This window comes from Lygodium microphyllum, chromosome 1, assembly GCF_053477565.2.
Source record: "Lygodium microphyllum isolate KBCC chromosome 1, Lygodium_microphyllum_v1.1.10, whole genome shotgun sequence".
Taxonomy (NCBI): Eukaryota; Viridiplantae; Streptophyta; class Polypodiopsida; order Schizaeales; family Lygodiaceae; genus Lygodium; species Lygodium microphyllum.
In genome coordinates, this window is record NC_141135.1 from 34,409,682 (window position 1) to 34,428,169 (window position 18,488).

Sequence of the window (18,488 nt, forward strand, 5' to 3'; positions counted from 1 at the left end):
GTGGTCACATTGCCTTCTCTCTTACTTGGACCATTTGACTGCAGTTGAAGAAAACCTGCTGGAGTGTGCACAGACAAAGGGGAGAATACAGAGGTCACACAAAGCAGGGCTGAGGATAAGAGGATGCACACCATTCGCTCACACGCACAAACATATGTATACACAAACACAAAATCACCTTCTTACTTTGCGCCTATGTCAAAGACAGGATCTATTGCCAGTCTTGCAGCATGGAATATCTGGACAGCATGTTTCACCAGTCTAAACTTGTTGGATCTGGACATCTCTCATAATACACTTCAATGCCAATAGGACAGCTGTGAGTGCATCTGCCCATGCTATCAATGGCCCCCATACCTTCTTGGCCTTTGCGCCCTTTTCCATTCAGCATGCTTCTGACATACACTCGAGTATTTCCTCCCCAGTAGTTGATTCCTCCACCTTTACTTCATTAGTAATTTGTACAATGCTAGCCACGCTACGAGCAGCTGGCCAAAAGAGGAATAATATTATTTGCTTTCAACGCATGGTTGTACAGTGCTTTATTAACTAATGCAGGGGAACTTTCTATTAGAAAACATAGCAAATGCAGCAAAACACCATACATAAGTGGTCCTAGCAAATCAGATACATGGATTAACAGTAGGTGTTACCTGGAGCAGCAATCTCGTCGGAAGCCCAACAATGTTGCTGGATCCTATTACTACAGCGTATTTCCCTTGCAATGAAATGCCTGTGCCCAGGACTAAATGTAAGCAAGCCTTGGCAGCACAAGGAACAAACAAAGGTAGCTTCCCTTGTAGAGCCAAATTTCCTATGTTTAAGGGATGGCAACCATCCACATCTTTCTCTAAGCTGATAGAGCTGAAAATGGTGTCCTCATTTAGATGCTGTGAAAGCCCACGTTAAAGAACAAACAATGAGTTACTAGAAATAAAAATTCCACCATGGCACATTTATACAGAACAGTGCAATCAGCAGCACTTAAAGAAAATTGGGCTTCAAGCAGTAACAAACCACTAGACAAAGAATATATGCAGCTGCTCCATTGAATATCCAAACTATTATCTACATAAATACATTCTTATTACAGGCATTGAAAACAAAAATGAGCCAGCCTAGTCTCCTCTGTAAAAAGCTCCTGACACAGGCCTGCTACCATTTTTCTGATAAGGAGTGTTTCTGCAATCCTCTTAAACTTCACAATTGATTGCTTGATAGAAGATTGCAGTTACTGAAAAGCTTCATCCTATCTATGTTGAGATCCTAGCAAACAAAAAATACCAGTTGATATATATCCCCATTCAACTTCAGAAAAATATGGAGTTTTGCAAATCAGTAAAAAACTTCATACAGCACAGTGATAGTGAAGCCAGCTAAGCTATATGAATTTCCCAAGGTGGGATATAGGTCTCAGCAGTACTTAAAAGGCATGTAGAGATTTACAAACTCTCATTTTCATATTTTCATATTCTCTATGAGTATGATTCAACACCATCCTTCTTCTCACCTAAAATAGACTCTTCTAGCATTAGTTTGAGTTTGATAACAGTACAGATTTAATGCACAAGAAATGTCTACAAACCTTTGGGAGTGGAAGCTGCACCAATACTCCATGAATTGCTGGATCATTATTATAATGTCTTATAACATTTATAATCTCCTCTTCAGTTGCATTTTCTGGCAACCTTGTACATGAAGAGACAATCCCTATTTCTGCACATGCAATGGTCTTGTTATGCACATAACATTCAGAGTCTTTACGCATACCAACAAGCACCACTGCCAAACCAGGCACTTTTCCAACAGCTTCCTTCATCTTTGCAATTTCTGCTGATATTTCTTGTTTGATCTTCTCTGCCACAGACTTTCCATCAATGATTGTTGCTTTATTGCCTGCCATCAGAAGTGGAACCTTAGATCTCATTAAAAGACTACAAAAGTAAAATACCAGGCCTTCCATAAAGGAAACTAGATCTATACATTAGAAGTGTAATATGCAGCAGAATAATTAGAGAGAAGTGCTTGTGAACTGTAAATGCAAGACGTAAGTATATCGTAATACAAATCCACTGAGAATCCAGAGCTCAACAATTTATGCCACCTCATACACTCCATTGACTCCCTCCCTCCATGCCAAGAATCTGTTAGCAGTCATGTGTCTTGCATGGTCATCATCATCATCATCATTATCTTTATCTTCCTCTGTTGTCTGATCATGATCAGAATAAGGTGCCATTAGTACGAAATTGTCTTCAAATTTTCACCTGCTTATTGCTACTTGTGATAGCATCGTCTTCATGATTTTTTGCTACCCAACATCATCTTCTTTTGTTGATCAGAGCACACTGTCTATTGCCTATAGGGCATCATCTATATAATCATGGTCTGCATCAAATTGTGTCTACTGCTATGTATAATCAACATCATCATTTGATGCTCATCATCTTTCTCTACTGATGTTCATTGTCAAGGTAGGTGCTTGCTATCCTAGAACGAACCCTGGTTTAGGGGCTGCGACCCATCCCCTTTCCTCTTGTCCTTTCTCATCCAATTTTGCAACCTTCAACTGAAGATCCCGCATGCCTTTGACTAATTCATCTAATACAACTTCTCTAACAGTGGGAATAGCAAGTGCAGCCATAGGGTTAGCCACAGAAGTAGGTGGCTTAGTAGATACATCAACTATTTTGCCCATAACAGTGGGCAAGCTGGATACATGCAATCTTTCTCTTCTTCTATGCTTTTTCACCAATGCAGTAACAGCTTCCTTAACATGCCTCCACTCTATTTTAAGACCTGTCTCTGTAGTCTAATCCTCTAGTAAATCATCAAGCCTCTCTTGAAGCTCAGGATCTGCTGCTTGTAGAAACAGTTCAATTTTCTACCGCAAAAGGATTGTTCTGCAAGATCTAATTGCTCAAACCGACTTTCAAATTCTCTTAATAACTCTGTAGCCACAAGACCTTTATTGGGTTGTAAAACCCACTCCTGGAAATTCTTGCGGGTAATCAAACTGGTGTCTTCAATGTAAAATTCTTCCCTGAGTGTCTTCTTGAAAACTACCTAGTCAACATCCTGCATGTACAATTCAATAACTCAAGCTTTCAATTCATATACAGTAGCCCGTATAAAATATCGGCTCCATCCAAGTTGAGCTATCCCAAAGAACTCCATCTTTTGAGCATAGGTTTGTAAATATGCGGATACATTTCTGCCATTAAACAACTTCATCTCATGCTCTATTGCTAGCAGAGCATTTATCACAACAGTTTCTGTTTGAGCAGAAGCTTGCATCACCTATTGTTGTTGCTGTATCTGCATAAGCATGTTCATATTCTGCACTAATCGCTGCAAAACATTACTAGAAATTGTACTTGAAGGTTCTCCTATCTGTCTTTCCTTTTGATGACCTTTCACGTTGGGTTCACCAATGTCGAAGGGGTTTTAGTCGAAAGGCCGTATCCACCGCGGATTAGAGATAGAAGGAAGTAGAGAATAGAAGATAGAAGAGAAGAAAAAGAATAGACAAGAGGTACATAAGATAAAGACAAAGCACAATGAATCAAAGCACTATGTATTGATAGAACTTAAGAAGTTAAACAAATTCCTTGTCTGGCACTACTCAAAAGCAATCTCCAAGCATTAGATCTCCTGGAGCTCCCTTGTAGACAAAAAACGTGCATGAAAGACTAGCTTATTCTCTACTGCTCAGACCGCAAATCTGATGGTTCCGTTGGCTCCAAAAGGGGGATAAAACCCCAGGACGCCTCCAAGACACCTGGTTAGAATTCTCCCAGATCGCTCCTTCTTCTTCTCCTAGTTAGAAGTGTTGTTTGCTGCCTGTAAACTGCGATTGCGCTCTGCGTGATTTCGCAAGTTCTTCTTTTTTGCTGCATGAGCTTTTCCAAAACTCGCTAAACAACAACTTGCTTTTTGCATGTCACCCTATTCTAGAAGTTTTCTGCACCTTTTTTGAATATTTACGAAAAATAATATAAAAAATAGACTAAACTTATCCAAAAATCCCGTATTTTAGAACTAACCATACTATGGGCACTAGCACCAATGACTAATATAGCATTGACTCTCTAGATTAATAAGAAATCCGGATGATGATGTACTCCAAGTTTTTTCACACTGTGTCTGCGTAGCGGCACGACATCCATCCCCTCCGAACCTGCATATCCTCCGGTATGTGCCACCAATGCACCACCTGGGTCAAACACCCATAGCATTAACTTGTCGCTTATCATACATATAAGAAGGCATTCCCCTGGATCGTCGATCAAAATACTCAGCATTTGTACAACTCTTGAGCCGTACCTAGTACCCCCTCTAGGGTCATAAAGACTCGGGTGCGTATCATATACTAGAGGCTGTTGAATCTCCATATACAAACTATCAATACACCCATCAATAAATACATAGCAATATGCCTGCTCTTTCAAAGTTCAACACGTGGAAATATGCTTATATTGACAATTATGTACCATATTAAACATAAACTGAGCCTCACTTGCATCCAATACATGCTGATCATTAACAAAAATAGTGAAGTAGTCCATATCTTGAAGCATCTTTGAATTGCCTATCAAGACCTCTGACAAAGCATTTGAAACAATTTTCAGCTGTGGAGAATTATATCTTACATCCTCTAAAGGCATATCCTCGAGCTCATAAACTGTCTAAAAAAAAAAGCTGTTTCTTGCAAATCGTGTACATCTAGCACTTCATCAATCTCCCTCTAAGTCCCTGCATCAAGTAAAACATAAGCTTCATAAACCTCTTCACATGCATTAAGAAAATCTACAAATGCAATGGCTGACTCTTCCACTACGGGATCTTCCAAGGTATCCATGGTTGTCTCAATATCAGACTGCAACTTATATCCCAGTTGTTTGCCATCTTACTTGCTATCCTGTTTTTGCTCCTGCCCAACCATTTCCATAACATGCTTAAGAGGTGGTTGATTTATAGCTTTAGGAGGATCCACACTTCTTCTTGTCACTCTCTTAGATATCCCTCCATTATCTTCATCTCTCTTATATTCTCTTCCACAACTACATCCGTGTTTTGCCCTTTTTCTGAATATGCATCCACTGAATATGCATCTACCGGTGATTCCCAGCTAGTTATGTCACGAATATCTTGCCCTGCATAAGACATTTCACTGTCAGTAGCTTTTCTCTTTTCAACTGACAAAGCATGTACTCATATTGCAGCTTTCGAACCAGCCATTACTTGGCCATGCATTCTATCCAATTGCAGACCAAAAGTAGAAGCATGTACAGCTGCATAAGCATTTCGGACAGCCAAGTCTTGCAACAACTTTTGCATACCTCCCTTTCCAAAATTCAAAGTAAGAGGCAATCCCGTTTCTTGTGCATGGATTTTGCCATCTTTCCAAAAGATGAGTTGTCGTGCCAAGGCTTCCTGATTTTTTTGCAAATAAGGTGTGGCTAATTATATTACTTCAAAAAAACCTGAATACAAAGAAGTGCTCATACTCAATAGACTAGCTGGAGCTGATGCAAAGTCACAGATATATCAAGTATACAAGCCTCTCAGGGCGGTCTAGGGGAGATGGGGGCAAGAAGCCATGGAGGGGGGGTGTATCGCCATGTCAAGCTGCCTGCCTGCATCATGAAAAACAGGTCTTGGCCGCCCCAAGTGCGCATGAAATGAAAACGGAGCTCCTAACGAGCTCGAGACTCGCCCTGCACTTGGTCCCAATGGCCGCGGAGAGAGTGGATGATGGAAGTTAAGAGCTCTACCAGAGTCGCCTATACTCAAAGTCTCTCCCCGCCAAGAACCTCCTGACACCACACCTTTCAAATGTGCCATCCAGTAAGACTCCCTACCATCTCCCATACCTCAGAGCGGTCTGTTGTGGGCTCCAGTACCTGGCGGATGGGTAGAGCCTCCAAGCCGACCATTGCACATGACCCAACCTCAATAAACAATATCGTGTCCTGCATCCCTACCTCATACAGAAGGTGACAGCCCTGGCTGACTGCCTCCTAGCAGAAAGCTACCCATGAGATATATCCAAGGCTGGGTGCTATACGGCGGAGAATGCGGCATGCTCCTCTCCACACGAGCTGGGCCACCTCACACAACCAAAGGCAGTGCTTTGGAGTTTCCAAAAGGTACTATGTGCAATGTTTACAACCTCCATCCTTCTGTATCTCGTCTAACCAACTCCCCACCGCCAGGCCTCCATGTGCCAACAGCCATAAGAAATACAACACCCTTCCCGGCCTCCAGCTGTCCCATAGGCGGCGCCAGAAAGTCCGTCGAAAAGCATCCATGATGCTGTGCTCCACCCAGTACCTGCTACGCAATGAAGCCCAGTCCATGTCCTCCTACATCAGTACGTATATGCCAATCCTGGTTGTATACTCCAGGAACCTCAGTGGCTTCTTGGCAACCGCAATGGCCGGCCATAGCCACTCTCTTGGGTCCCACTCTAGCTCATCAAGTAGCTTGCCCTCCCATATCCAAAGGTGCCACTCCCGGAGCTCCTCCCAGAACACATTAAGGGTCCAACCGCCATGTCTTCCCCTGGAGGCCAACCACCCGAATCCTCCTCCACAAAAGGGCAACTATCCCCTCATCTTGCTGCCCTCTGTTAAGGACTAGACGCCCCCCCTCTTGCACGATGAAGAAAGTCCCATCATGTGGGGCGCCACCCACTCTACCTACCACCTGTAGGGGGATACCTGTTGGTGAAAACCTAGCGGCCCATACCTCACCGAGCTCTACCTGCTCTCGTATCGGGGGGTCAAGCCACTCCTGAGGTATTGCTACGTCAATCTCCCTTCTCCTCAACTCAACTCCTCTTTGGCAACCTGATGCCCGCTGCAACACCTCCTGGTCCACCATCCTGTACACCTCCCGCCATGTCTTGATGGTATGAGCCCGGTGGTCCCGCCTCCCAACTGGGCCACTGGATGTGGGGGCACTCGCCAATTTGTACCCCATCTCGATCTCTGACCTGAGGATTCCAGATCACCGACTGACGGTCAATCTCCTCCTGGCAGCCTAGGGGGCTCTAAATTAGGGCCTCACGGAGGCCCTGCCACACACGAAGTATGCTGCATAGGAAGGAGGATCTAGGGGCGTGATCTAGGCCATCGTGAAGATCCATCTCAAGGACGGCCTCCAATCACCGCCAAGCCTCGGTCTACACTCCTGGAGACCCTCCTACAATAGGACCGATGCCAAGCCCTCCCTCTGACCGATGCCGGATGATGGTCGCATGCGCCACCTTGGCTTGGGAGTCCCTAGAACCGTCTGACCCAGTCCAGAGGAAATTCCGCACTAGGCGGCGAAGCTAAACTACGCACGACGAGGAGAAGCACCAACATGAGGCGATGTACCAAGCCATCGCTAGGAGAACCTAGTTAACCACCAGGGCTCGGCCCGCTAGAGGAAGGCGAGCAGTACTCCAATAGGTCATCTTCCTCCGAATAGAGTTGAGGACTAGAAAAAACTGCTTGGCGGCAGTGACGTCGAGTCCCACCTGGAACCCTAGGTAACGGACGGTCTGCCCTTTGCACACCCATCTAAATCCCAAGTGGACTCCCCACTCCGTGCTAAAGTCCGGGTCTGTAAGGAAACCAACTGACTTTCGCCAGTTGATTTTTGCTCCCGTTGCAGTGCAGAACACCTTGAGAGCTAGTCTCACTCTCTCCAGCATCAACTCATCGTCCTCTATGTAGAGTGATGTATCATCTGCATACTCTAAGCCTAACAACTCCATCTCGTCTCTCACCGGAAGTCGGAGGCCGTGTAACTTGCTCACACGTGACCTGAGGAAGTGAGACATCGCCAATGCAAAGAGTAGGAATAGATACGGGGCCAAAGGGCAGCCCTGCCGGACCGATCTCTCCAGTCGAAACTTCTCCCCTCACCTGCCACCTATGAGAACCCTGCTGGTAGCTTATCTATAAAGTGCAGAGACCCTGTGGATCCATGCCTGGGGGAAGTCCCAATCCACCCTGTCATAGACTTTCTCGAAGTCCAGGAGTAGTACCGCCAATCCCTGACCACTGTGTTGGGCCCACTCTTTCGCCTCAAAGAAGATGAAGACATTGTCTAGGATGCTCCTATCCTGGACAAAGCCTGTCTGTGTGTCATGAATGATGTATGGAAGCACAGGGCAGAGTCGCCTACCAATCATCTTTGCCAGTGCCTTATAGGCCACTAACAACAGGGTGATCAGTCTCCATTGGGATAGCTCCAATTGGCCTCCCCCTTTGGGGAGGAGACTGATAAGACCTACCAATAGACTCCCTGGCATTCGTCCTGAGCTGAAAATCTCCTGGAAGGCCAACAGTAAGGGGTCCTTCACCACCTCCTAGTAGGTAGTGAACAAGGCCTTAGAGAGGCCATCCTCTCCCGAGCATTTTTGCCCATCTTGTGTATGGAAAGCCTCCTCTAGTTCCTTCTCTGTGAAGGGGGCTAGGAGGGAGTGTCACATCTCCTCTATGACGAGGGACGGGATGTGATCCCATACCTACTGTCTACATCTCTGTCCTCTAGCTGAAGCTATCTCCTGCTGAAAAAGGCATGTGTAATAGTCAGTGGCAATCTCCATCACCTCGTCTGGGCAAGAGCAAATCCTCCTATACTAATCCCAAAGGCTGCGTATCTGCTCTCCTCAGGTGCAAGGCTGATGCACCTTAGGAAAAACTCCCTACACATCGTGTCCCCCTTCCGCGCACAGAAGGCTGTTGAGGTGCAGAATGAGAACTCCGAGCACCTGTCCTCTAGGCCGGCGATGGCTGCTCGTGCACGCACCTCCTGTACATGGAGGATGGGATCCCCTGGTGCCTCCTGTAGTAATCTCTGCATGGCTGCTAGTTCCCGCAAGAGTGCTCTCTTCTCCTCCCAACTCTATTACTTGGCATATAGGGCTATCTCCTGGCAGATATTGCTCGACTCGGCTAGGACCTGTGCAACCTCCTCTGCGATCCGGCCCCTCCTGCCCCACTCCCTGGTCCAAATCTACTCGATCTGTCTCTTCACCTCCTTCCTCCTGTAGATCGAGTCAAGGATTCCACAGGATCATGTGTCTAGGGCAGATGCTGGGGGATCAAGTGTCAAGAGAACTGGACAGTGATCGGACAAAGTGGTGTCAACCAACTGCCCTACTTGGCCTCCGCGAGAGCATCCCCACTCTCCCACATAGAACCTGTCCTGCCGCTCCAGCAAGACTCCCCCTAGCCACCTATATCCCCAAGAGAAATCCAGTGACCTCTCCCTCCTATGGAAAGCTGGGTCTCTCCAAGCCTCACATGCTCCTACTGCCAGTAAGAAGACCTCCCATGCCTCCTGCTCCTCCCCAGCCATGCCCTAGTAGTTTTTGCCTCTGCCCTACTGGTCCTCTAAGGCCTCCAGGTTGTTTAAGTCTCCTCCAACAATCGAGGAGTCCACCTCTAGGAGTCCTGCTGCGATCTCCACCTAGAACCTGCTGCGTGCCCTAACCTCAATAGGGGCATAGACATTGAGGACTCCAAGGCACGAGTCCCCAATATCCAATTTGATCCATGGAACCCCCACCACAATCGTCCCGTGGTCCTGTACATAGGCAGTGAGGCTCCAGGCCAAGAGGCTCGAGCCAATAGAGATGCATACACCTCCACTCTTGCCATGGGTACCGATGGCACGCTTCCAGTAAGTGTGTGAATTGCTTGGGAGTACCTTCCCTACCCGCTGGGCCTGGGCGGGAGTAAGCTTATGCTCCTGTAAAAGTAAATGTCGATCTGTCCGGCAAGGGCAAGCTCTAGCTCCTGCCGAACAATCAACTTCCTAGAACCGCGTGCTCCACTATAGTAGAGGTTGTTCATATTCCAGGATGCAAGATGTAAACTCATAGTAGGGAAACCTGTGAAGCATCTGTTCGGTGTGGAACCTGCTGATGAAGAAGAGAAGCTATGGGGCATGCGGATACGCTTTGCTGCAGGCCTGGACGGTGAACTCCATTCCCCCATGGTGGCCCTCAGGCGGACCATGAGGGTGATGGTGTTGAGCTAAAAATGCATTAGCTTTACTTAAACAGCCCCAAAACATGCTTAATTAATGAGAAACCTTGTTTATTTAAAAGAAACGCGATCCTAGAGAGTTTCTGTGTCCCATAAGCACAAACCCACTTAGAAGGGCCCAAACTTTCTATAAATGCGTTTGCTACCCTCCATTCAGTCTACAATCTTGTTTTTGCGGATTTCAAGTATTTCAGCTTGCTGCCCACACCCCGTTCGCGGAGGATATCTCAGCCGAAGCTGTCCATTGCTGTCTCCATCAGTTGGTGCCTGATTTCCAGCCCTCTTCACGCAGTTTGGAGCTGATTCCAGCCAGATGACTGCTATTCCTATGCAGACCTGCTGCCGTACAGCTTGCCACGTCATCACAGTCCTATTGCCTGCATTTTTAGTATTTCGCAAGTTGTCCTGCCTGCGTTTTTAGTCTTTCTCTCTCTCCTGCAAGCTGTCCTGCCTGCGTTTTTAGTCTTTCTCTCACCTGCTACCTACGTTTTTAGTCTTTCTCTCTCCTGCAGGCTGTCTTGCCTGCGTTTTTAGTCTTTCTCTCACCTGCTACCTGTGTTTTTAGTATTTCTCTCTCCTGCAAGCCACCTGCTGCCTGTGTTTTTATTCTCTCTCTCCTCACTGTTGTCTGCATCAGATCCAGCTTCTCACTGCTGCGTTTGCTAGTGTTCAACATCCAGAGGCTACCTTGCTGCGATTCAAGATCTGTTTAGAGTACGACACACTCTCCAGCTCATTATCCCTGCCCTGATCCTTAAGATACATGAGTTCAAGATACAATATTCATTCACTGCATAGTGTGTTTGCTGCATGAGTATCGTATATTCAATAGTCATATCACTTCATTCATTCACTGTGTTCATTGTCTCTAAGTTATCCTAACCCTAACTGTGTTCTTTTATACAGTTTCTGTTTATGTTTCTGTGTTAGGGCATTTCTTTACATGGTATCACAGCCTGGTACTTTCTACGAAACCTAGGCCTTTGATCTGAAAGCTCTACACAAGAAGCAAGAACAACAGTAGGTTCAAATGACTTCGAACACAACACCACCGATTCAGTCTCCAAAACCAACTATGCCGAGAATCGAGCGAGAGTAGGCCTATCAGCTTGCTCCACAAAGTTCCGACATGGTGGAAGGCACTTCTGATTACATGGAAGAAAAGCTAGGCAAGGTGGCCTCTGAAGAATACAAATTGATCATAGCTTATAGATGAAAGAAGATTGAGGAGCTCGATCGAAGAATTGCCCTTCAAGAAAAGCTTCTAAATGAAGGTATGCATGAATTTCTCTCTTCAGATGCTGCACGTAAATCTGATAATGTTGCAAGGCCATCGAGACCTCCATCAGGGATGGGCCCCTCTCTTGGAGAACAAGTCCCGAAGTATGTTCCTTTCTTTCATCCTCTTCCGTCCACTCCGGTGCAAGGTACTTTAGATTCGTCTTTTGTTCCTTCTTCCTTTACCTCTTCTGCTTTGCAATATTCTGGTAGAGATCATGTGGAAAAAAGAGTCCAGCCAGGTATCTCTTCTTCTAACCTTCCTTCTTTTCTGTCTACTTCACAAAATCAGAATGAATTTGGTGTTCCTTTTTCTTCATTGCATGGTGCATCATCATCTTCACATTTTTATTTCCAATCATTAAATGATAAAAATGAACAAAATGCATCTGCACCTCACGCACCACATTTTCAAAACCCACCCATCCCACCACATTCTTCCGCTGCATCTTCACTTTCATTCACACCATTTACATTTCCATTTCACACACTTCATATTGCACCGCACATCACACCGCGGGATTATGGAACATAGGCACATCCTTTAAGATCTCATTCTTCCCTCAACCGGGTAGTATTCCACCTACTTCACACACATTTTCAGGATCATTGCAACCTGGGTATCCCCCCCAATCTCTCCCGAGTGTGGATCAGTTGACTCCATAGTTTGCCTCCATGGGTTTACCTAGTGAACCTTTTGGTCATACTCCTGTGCCCCAGCCTAACTTTGGACAGGGCTTCCGCATCCCACTGCCTCCACCTACACCGGCACCTTATGGAAACATTCATGTTCCAGTGCCTCCGCCTCAATCAGCACTCATTGGATACTCACAGCCTACTTCTACCTATCCACCTCTACCCCCTCCTACCTATCAAACATATCCACCTCCACCATCTTATCCCCCACATCCATCTTACCCCACCTACCCGACATCTCATGGTTCTAGCTCATCTTCTACCAAGCATGCATTTAATGACAAGACTCGTTTTAACAGGTCAAACTTTACCACTTGGTCGAACTTGATGAGACATGTCCTTGACTCCTAGAACCTATGGGATCTTGTGCAGGGGTTGAAACCCCAACCCGATCCCGCACTTGTCCCATACGAGTTGTCCACTCATGGAAGGCTAGGAATGCCTCCGCTATTGTCGAGCTGATGCAAGGCTTATTGCTTGAGTTTCATTCTCAGCTTCAGCATTTTGACTTCGCATCTGAGCAATGGGCACAATTGACTGACCGCTATGCGGCTCAGGATAGGACTTGTCGTATCAATCTTGACCATAAGCTCCAACTTTTCAAAATCACTGACCGTGATAACTTGAAAGTCAAGTTGGTCGAATATCAGCGTCTTCTCGCTAAATTCTCCACTACAGGGACTCCGAAGTCCTCTGACGATCAGGTCACATTGTTCCTAAATAAACTCCCCAGGAAATATTTCAATTTTGTAGAAGGTATAGTTTCAAAGCCTACCATACCTACATTCTATGAATTTGAGCATCAGTTGTTGCGTTACGCATGGTTGTTCGATCAGCTTCATGTGAATTCCTCTTCAAAGGGGGCTCTTGTTGCTCATTCTCAGAAAGGGCAATATGGGAAGGGAAAACAAAATCAAACCTCCACTCAAAATCAAAATCAAAATCAAAATCAAAAGCAAAATCCATCTGGGGAATCACAAGAAACATCCCAATCTCTCAAATCTGGGTGGCAGAATGTACCTAAAAAGAATAGGTATTGTCAACATTGTCAAAAGGCTCGCCATTTTGACGACGAGTGTCGATCAAAGGCCAGAGGCACAGCACCAAAACCTAAGTCACAGACCCCCAACCCTCAGTCGGGCAACCCCCAACAAGGGAGGCAGGGTGATGGCAAGGGGCAGTTTAAAGGTCAGACTCATACTGCCACCGCTCAGCCATCTCAGTCGACAACGTTCTCAACTCCAGAGGGCTTGTCTAATTTGTCTGCAAAGGCCCACATCATCTCCGTAGAGACATCAGATACGAGTCTCGTCCACATCTGTGAGTTGCCTCCTGATGAGGTTACCGCAGAGGCCCACTTGTCACAGTCGAGCACTTCAGCTCCTGTTTGGATTGTGGACAGTGGAGCTACACATCATATGACTCCTATAGCGGACATTTTCCATTCCCGAGCCCCTACAGTCGGACCGGTCCGTGTAGGAAGCAACTCCTCGGTTAAGATTCAGGCTCAAGGTTGCGTCAGTTTTGGCACTGACAAGGCTCTAGATCTGGCTTCACTGGACAATATATATCATGCCCCTCAGCTTGGGGTGAACTCGTTATCTGTTCAGCAGCTTTGCCGGTTGGGGCGAGCAGTCTTCTTTACAGCAACCACAATCGAGGTCCTTGACTCTTAGACTAGTTTAGTGATTGCTCGCAGTGAGGCACAGCCTAATGGCCTATACCACATGACACATTTTCTAACCGAGCCGACAATTGAGGGCTCTGTGTGTTGTTATGCTGTGACCTGGTTAAGGGCCTTCCACGCCTGAAGCTAGCTCGAGATGTCTGTAAAGCATGTCAGCTCGGAAAGCAGCACCGTACCCCATTCCCTCAACAAACCTCACATCGTGCTGAGGCACCTCTTAGATTGATTCATGTTGATCTTTGTGGGCCGACATCCACTGCCGCCTTGAACAGCACGCTGTACTTCTTTTTTATAGTGGATGATCATTCCAGATACATGTGGGTGTACTTTCTCAAGCATAAGTCAAATGCTTTCACGTATTTTTCTACATGGGTGCTAGTCGTCGTGTCAGTTGCATGAGGAGTGATACTGGTGGTGAGTTCATCTCCCATGAGTTTTCCGAGTTTCTACAGAAGCATGGCATCTCCCGCCAACTCACCTCTACCAACTCCCCTTCTCAGAATGGAGTCGTAGAGCATAGGAACCGGACAGTCATGGAAATGGCACGCTCTATGCTGTTCATAGCAGAGCTCCTTGAGCACCTTTGGGTCGAGGCTGTTAACACTTCAGTGTACATCTTCAACCAATGCCCGATTGCGGCTCTTTCTCAGAAGACCTCGTATGAGGCATTTTTTGGCTCTCTACCTGTCATTTCCCACTTCAGAGTCTTCGGGTGTCGTGCCTACACACACATGCCTGATGACAAGATAGGAAAGCTCACTCCCCAAGCTGATCTCCTTATTTTTGTGGGATATTCCTCTGAAGCGAAAGCCTATCGTTCGTTTGATCCTAGGACAAACAACGTGATCGTTAGGCAAGATGTCGTCTTTGACGAGAGGGATACTGTGCAGTCCTCTACATAGGACTCCGATTCGATTCCTTCTTCCACATCATCAGAGATCATGCCTACTGAGCCTGGTCTACTTCCCGCTCCTAACATTTCCGTAGATTCTTCTACTCCCAGGCCCCCTCCTCGAGACTCGTTACCTCGCTAGTACCAGCAGACCTTGCGGGATTCAGGGATCTTACCACTAGATTCCACTCTGGAGGGACCTAAAAGATCTGCCCGCCTTGCTCCTCAAGCATCATTTGCATCGTTGTTTACAGCTGATTATATAGCGCATTCTGAGCCGCATACATGGCAGGAGGCTCTTCAGCACCCTCAATGGCGAGAGGCCATGGAGAAGGAGCTAGAGAGTATTGACCGAAATGAGACTCGGACATTGGTGGATCATCTGAGCCAAAAGAAAGTCATTGGGACAAAGTGGATTTTTAGGACCAAGCTAAAAACTGATGGGACTTTAGACAAGTACAAGGCTCGCCTTGTCATGCAAGGGTTTCGACAAAAGCATGGCATTGATTATGAAGAGACCTTCGCTCCTACTGCGCGATTGACTTCCTTTCGGTTGCTACTCGCCCTAGCCGCTCACCATGGTTGGCCGATACATCAGATGGATGTCAAGAGTGCCTCCCTAAACGCTTTCTTGGAGGAGGAAGTCTATGCGGAGCAGCCACCGGGCTTTCCTTCAAGGAACCCTAGGGATAAGATATTCCGCTTGCATAAAGCTCTTTATGGGCTGAAGCAAGCGCCGCGGTCTTGGTTCCATAGGATGGATGAGTTCTTGTGCAGAGTCACGAATACCATTCTACCCCTTATGACCCGAACTTATATGTTCGATCTACTGCAGAGGGGGTTAGCTATATCCTGCTTTACATTGATGACTTACTCATCATAAGCTTAAATTCTGCTGCCATAGCCAAAATCAAGGCTAAGCTTAAAGCTACATTTGAGATGACAGACCTTGGTTTGTTGTCCTATTTCTTGGGAATGGAGGTAGTTCATTCTGGGGGCTATATTTTTGTGTCACAACAAAAGTATGCACTTCAGCTCGTGGAATAGTACACTCAGGATTAGACACAGCTAGTGGCCACGCCTCTAGATTCTACTGTGTTGGGTATCTCACACGCCTTACTTACGCCTACGCTCATATGGGAGTGTGCGGGTGATCACTAGGACACTGGGGCACTTTTTACTCTCGGTAGGAGAGGTTTTTTCCCCCAGATTATGTGTACTATTTTGTATGTGCTTGTGGTGCACACTTACGGGCACTTACTGTGTTCGGGTGTGAACAGCCCCTTATAACCCTAAGGTATAAGGGTTATCATTTGTACTTTCAGTTAACACTCTATTCAGTACTATAGCATTGGGTGTCGTGCTCAACTCTGTCTCTCACTCTCACACTGTCTACTGCACTTCAGCTGCACCTCGATCCTCTCCCATCTGACATTTGGTATCAGAGCTGAGCTCTGAACTCAGCTTCTGCAGCACACGCCAGTCCTGCTCCAGCGTCAGACGTCACCTCAGCACAGGTACAACCTGTCGTCAGTTCTGTCAGCAGTGAGGCGCTGTTCCACAGAGCTGCCTCAGCACAGTACAAGTCGTCGCCAGCCTCCACCAGTACCCTGTCCGTCAGCAGCTCGCGAGCAGCACCAGGTCCACGTCAACGTTAGTCTCGTCAGTCACGTCTGACATCTGTCTCATCACGTCAGCTGCAGGCGCTGACGTATGCCAGCGCGCTGTCCAACAGTGCAGTCCTCGTCAGCCCAGGCGCCGCCTAAGTCGTCTGTTAGCCCATACGACTTCCGTCAGACCACCGTCAGTCCACCCGTCACACGCGACTGACCTGCGCCCGCCCGTCAACGTCACGTGCAGCCCGCAAGTCTGACATCAGCCCGTCCTCCCCGCCGTTTTGACCACGCGCAGCCAGCTTGTCTGACGACCACGTCAGCCTGTCCTGCGCCAAACTGCCCGCCGACCAGCACACGCCAGTCTGCTCCACGTCAGGTAAAATTTTCAACAAATTTTTTTTCATTTCAGCCCAGAATAAAATTCTGGAAGCGGCGGTTCACACGCGGTTGGCACAGATCTACTGGAAAAGGAAAATTCATGCAAATTTCTGGACTGAATGGTCAGAAATTTTGGGGCTTTTGTGTATTTGGAGGACAGATGCATTTAAACTGCTGATACAGTCACAGAACGACTGTTTTTGACAGAGATTTTGGCAAAATTTTGGGGTTTTTGATGTTTTAGTGCTGCTGAGCACTAATTGCACCTTGGGAAGCGTGCATCAGTGACAGTTTTTTTTGACAGAGTACCCTTTGCACATTAATTGCAGACTTGTGTTTGCTGCAATTTCTGGAAATTTGCAGATTTCCAGCCCGTACTGCATTGACATTGCTCTATTACCTTTTGGGAAATAATGGCAAATCAGGGAGGAGATGTATTCACCTATGTGTCCAAGGAAGACCGATTGGATGGAAACAATTATTCCCTTTGGTCTTTCATGATGAAGAATGTATTAGTGGCCAAAAATTTGTGGGATTATGTCAGTGGAGACGAAGCACGACCGGGAGTTGTGGCTCCCGCTACTCCTCCTCCAGGAGGACGTGCAAGAGGGCAACCTTAGCCCCCTCCACCTCACCCTGCTCAGCCACTTCCCCCAAGAACTGCAGCTCAGAAAACTTGGGATACACGGGATGCACAGGCTATGTCGCTGATTGCATTGGCAGTTCAGCGTTCTATCATTCCTCATATTCGTTCAGCAGCTTCTTCACAAGAAGCTTGGTTGATATTGGAGCAGATGTTTGCAGGAAAGAATGAGACTCGCATCTCTTTCTTGAAGAAAGAGCTAGAGACTCTAAAGATGAATGAGGGTGATTCTATGCAGGATCATCTCAACAAAATTCAGGACTTGCGGGAGCAACTCATGAATGTGGATGAGTACTACTCAGATGCGCAGCTGATTTCTACGACATTGAATTCACTGCCTCCCTCTTACTTGGCTTTTCATACTGCCTTGAACCTCACTATGAGGATTTCGAAAGAGCCCATCACTTTCATTCAGCTTGTCAGTTTGCTTCTAGAGGAGGAACAAACTAGACGGAACAGTGGTGTGGATGGTATAGCCTATGAGCAGGCTTTTATGTCAAGGCAGAAGGGTAAAAACAGCCAAGGGAAAAATGCTTCGCAGAGTTCTGGTAGTAGTAACACTTCACAGACAAGTCAGAAACAGGGGGGCACGCAAGCCAAGAAGGGAAAATGCCATTACTGCAAGAAGCCTGGCCACTACATCACTGAGTGCAGGAAGCGCATCGCCAAAGAGAAGAAGAAGGAGTCAGGGATGTCTGTTTCTGCAGCTCCTTCCACTGCTAGTGAGTCCGCGTCCTTTGTTGCAGACAGGGACTATTGTTTTTACACTTGCGGTTATGATGTCTCTTGGGCTGATAGAGCATTTAGCTCTACAGAAGATGCTGACACTTGGTTCTTTGACAGTGGTGCTTCACGGCATATCACATCTCGTAGAGATTTGTTTGCTTCTCTTGGTGCACCTCCCGTTGGGAAGTCTGTTCAGTGTGCTAATAATGCATCATACCCTGTTCGTGGTATTGGGGAAATTCAGCTTACAGCCATTGATGGCTCTATTCTCTGCCTACAGGATGCTTTGTATGTGCCTGGCATTAAGAAGAATCTGCTTTCCATTTCTTCTATGGCACGTTGTGGTTTGCAGGTCACCTTTGATGATGACCGTTGCATGGTCCGTGACAAGGAACACATGACATTGGTCTTGACAGGTTCTCTGTGTCATGGGTTATATGAGTTGGATGCTCTTTCGTTAGATCAGTCTGCATATTTGACATCCACTCTTACTCCTGCTATGTTAGAGGCAGAGTTATGG

At 46.6% G+C, this 18,488-nt stretch overlaps 1 protein-coding gene across 2 annotated transcripts in view; it reads right to left on the bottom strand.

Annotated features, from left to right (window-relative positions):
- LOC148040988 (bifunctional protein FolD 1, mitochondrial-like) overlaps nt 1-18,488 on the bottom strand; it is an 83,106-nt gene that overhangs the window by 19,933 nt on the left and 44,685 nt on the right. For both annotated transcript variants that reach the window (XM_087675344.1, XM_087675346.1), the window contains 2 exons: nt 1,586-1,896; nt 654-890 (listed from right to left, as the gene is read on the bottom strand). In XM_087675344.1, coding sequence (XP_087531470.1) covers nt 654-890; nt 1,586-1,896 — 548 coding nt within the window. The remainder of the gene's footprint in view (nt 1-653; nt 891-1,585; nt 1,897-18,488) is intronic.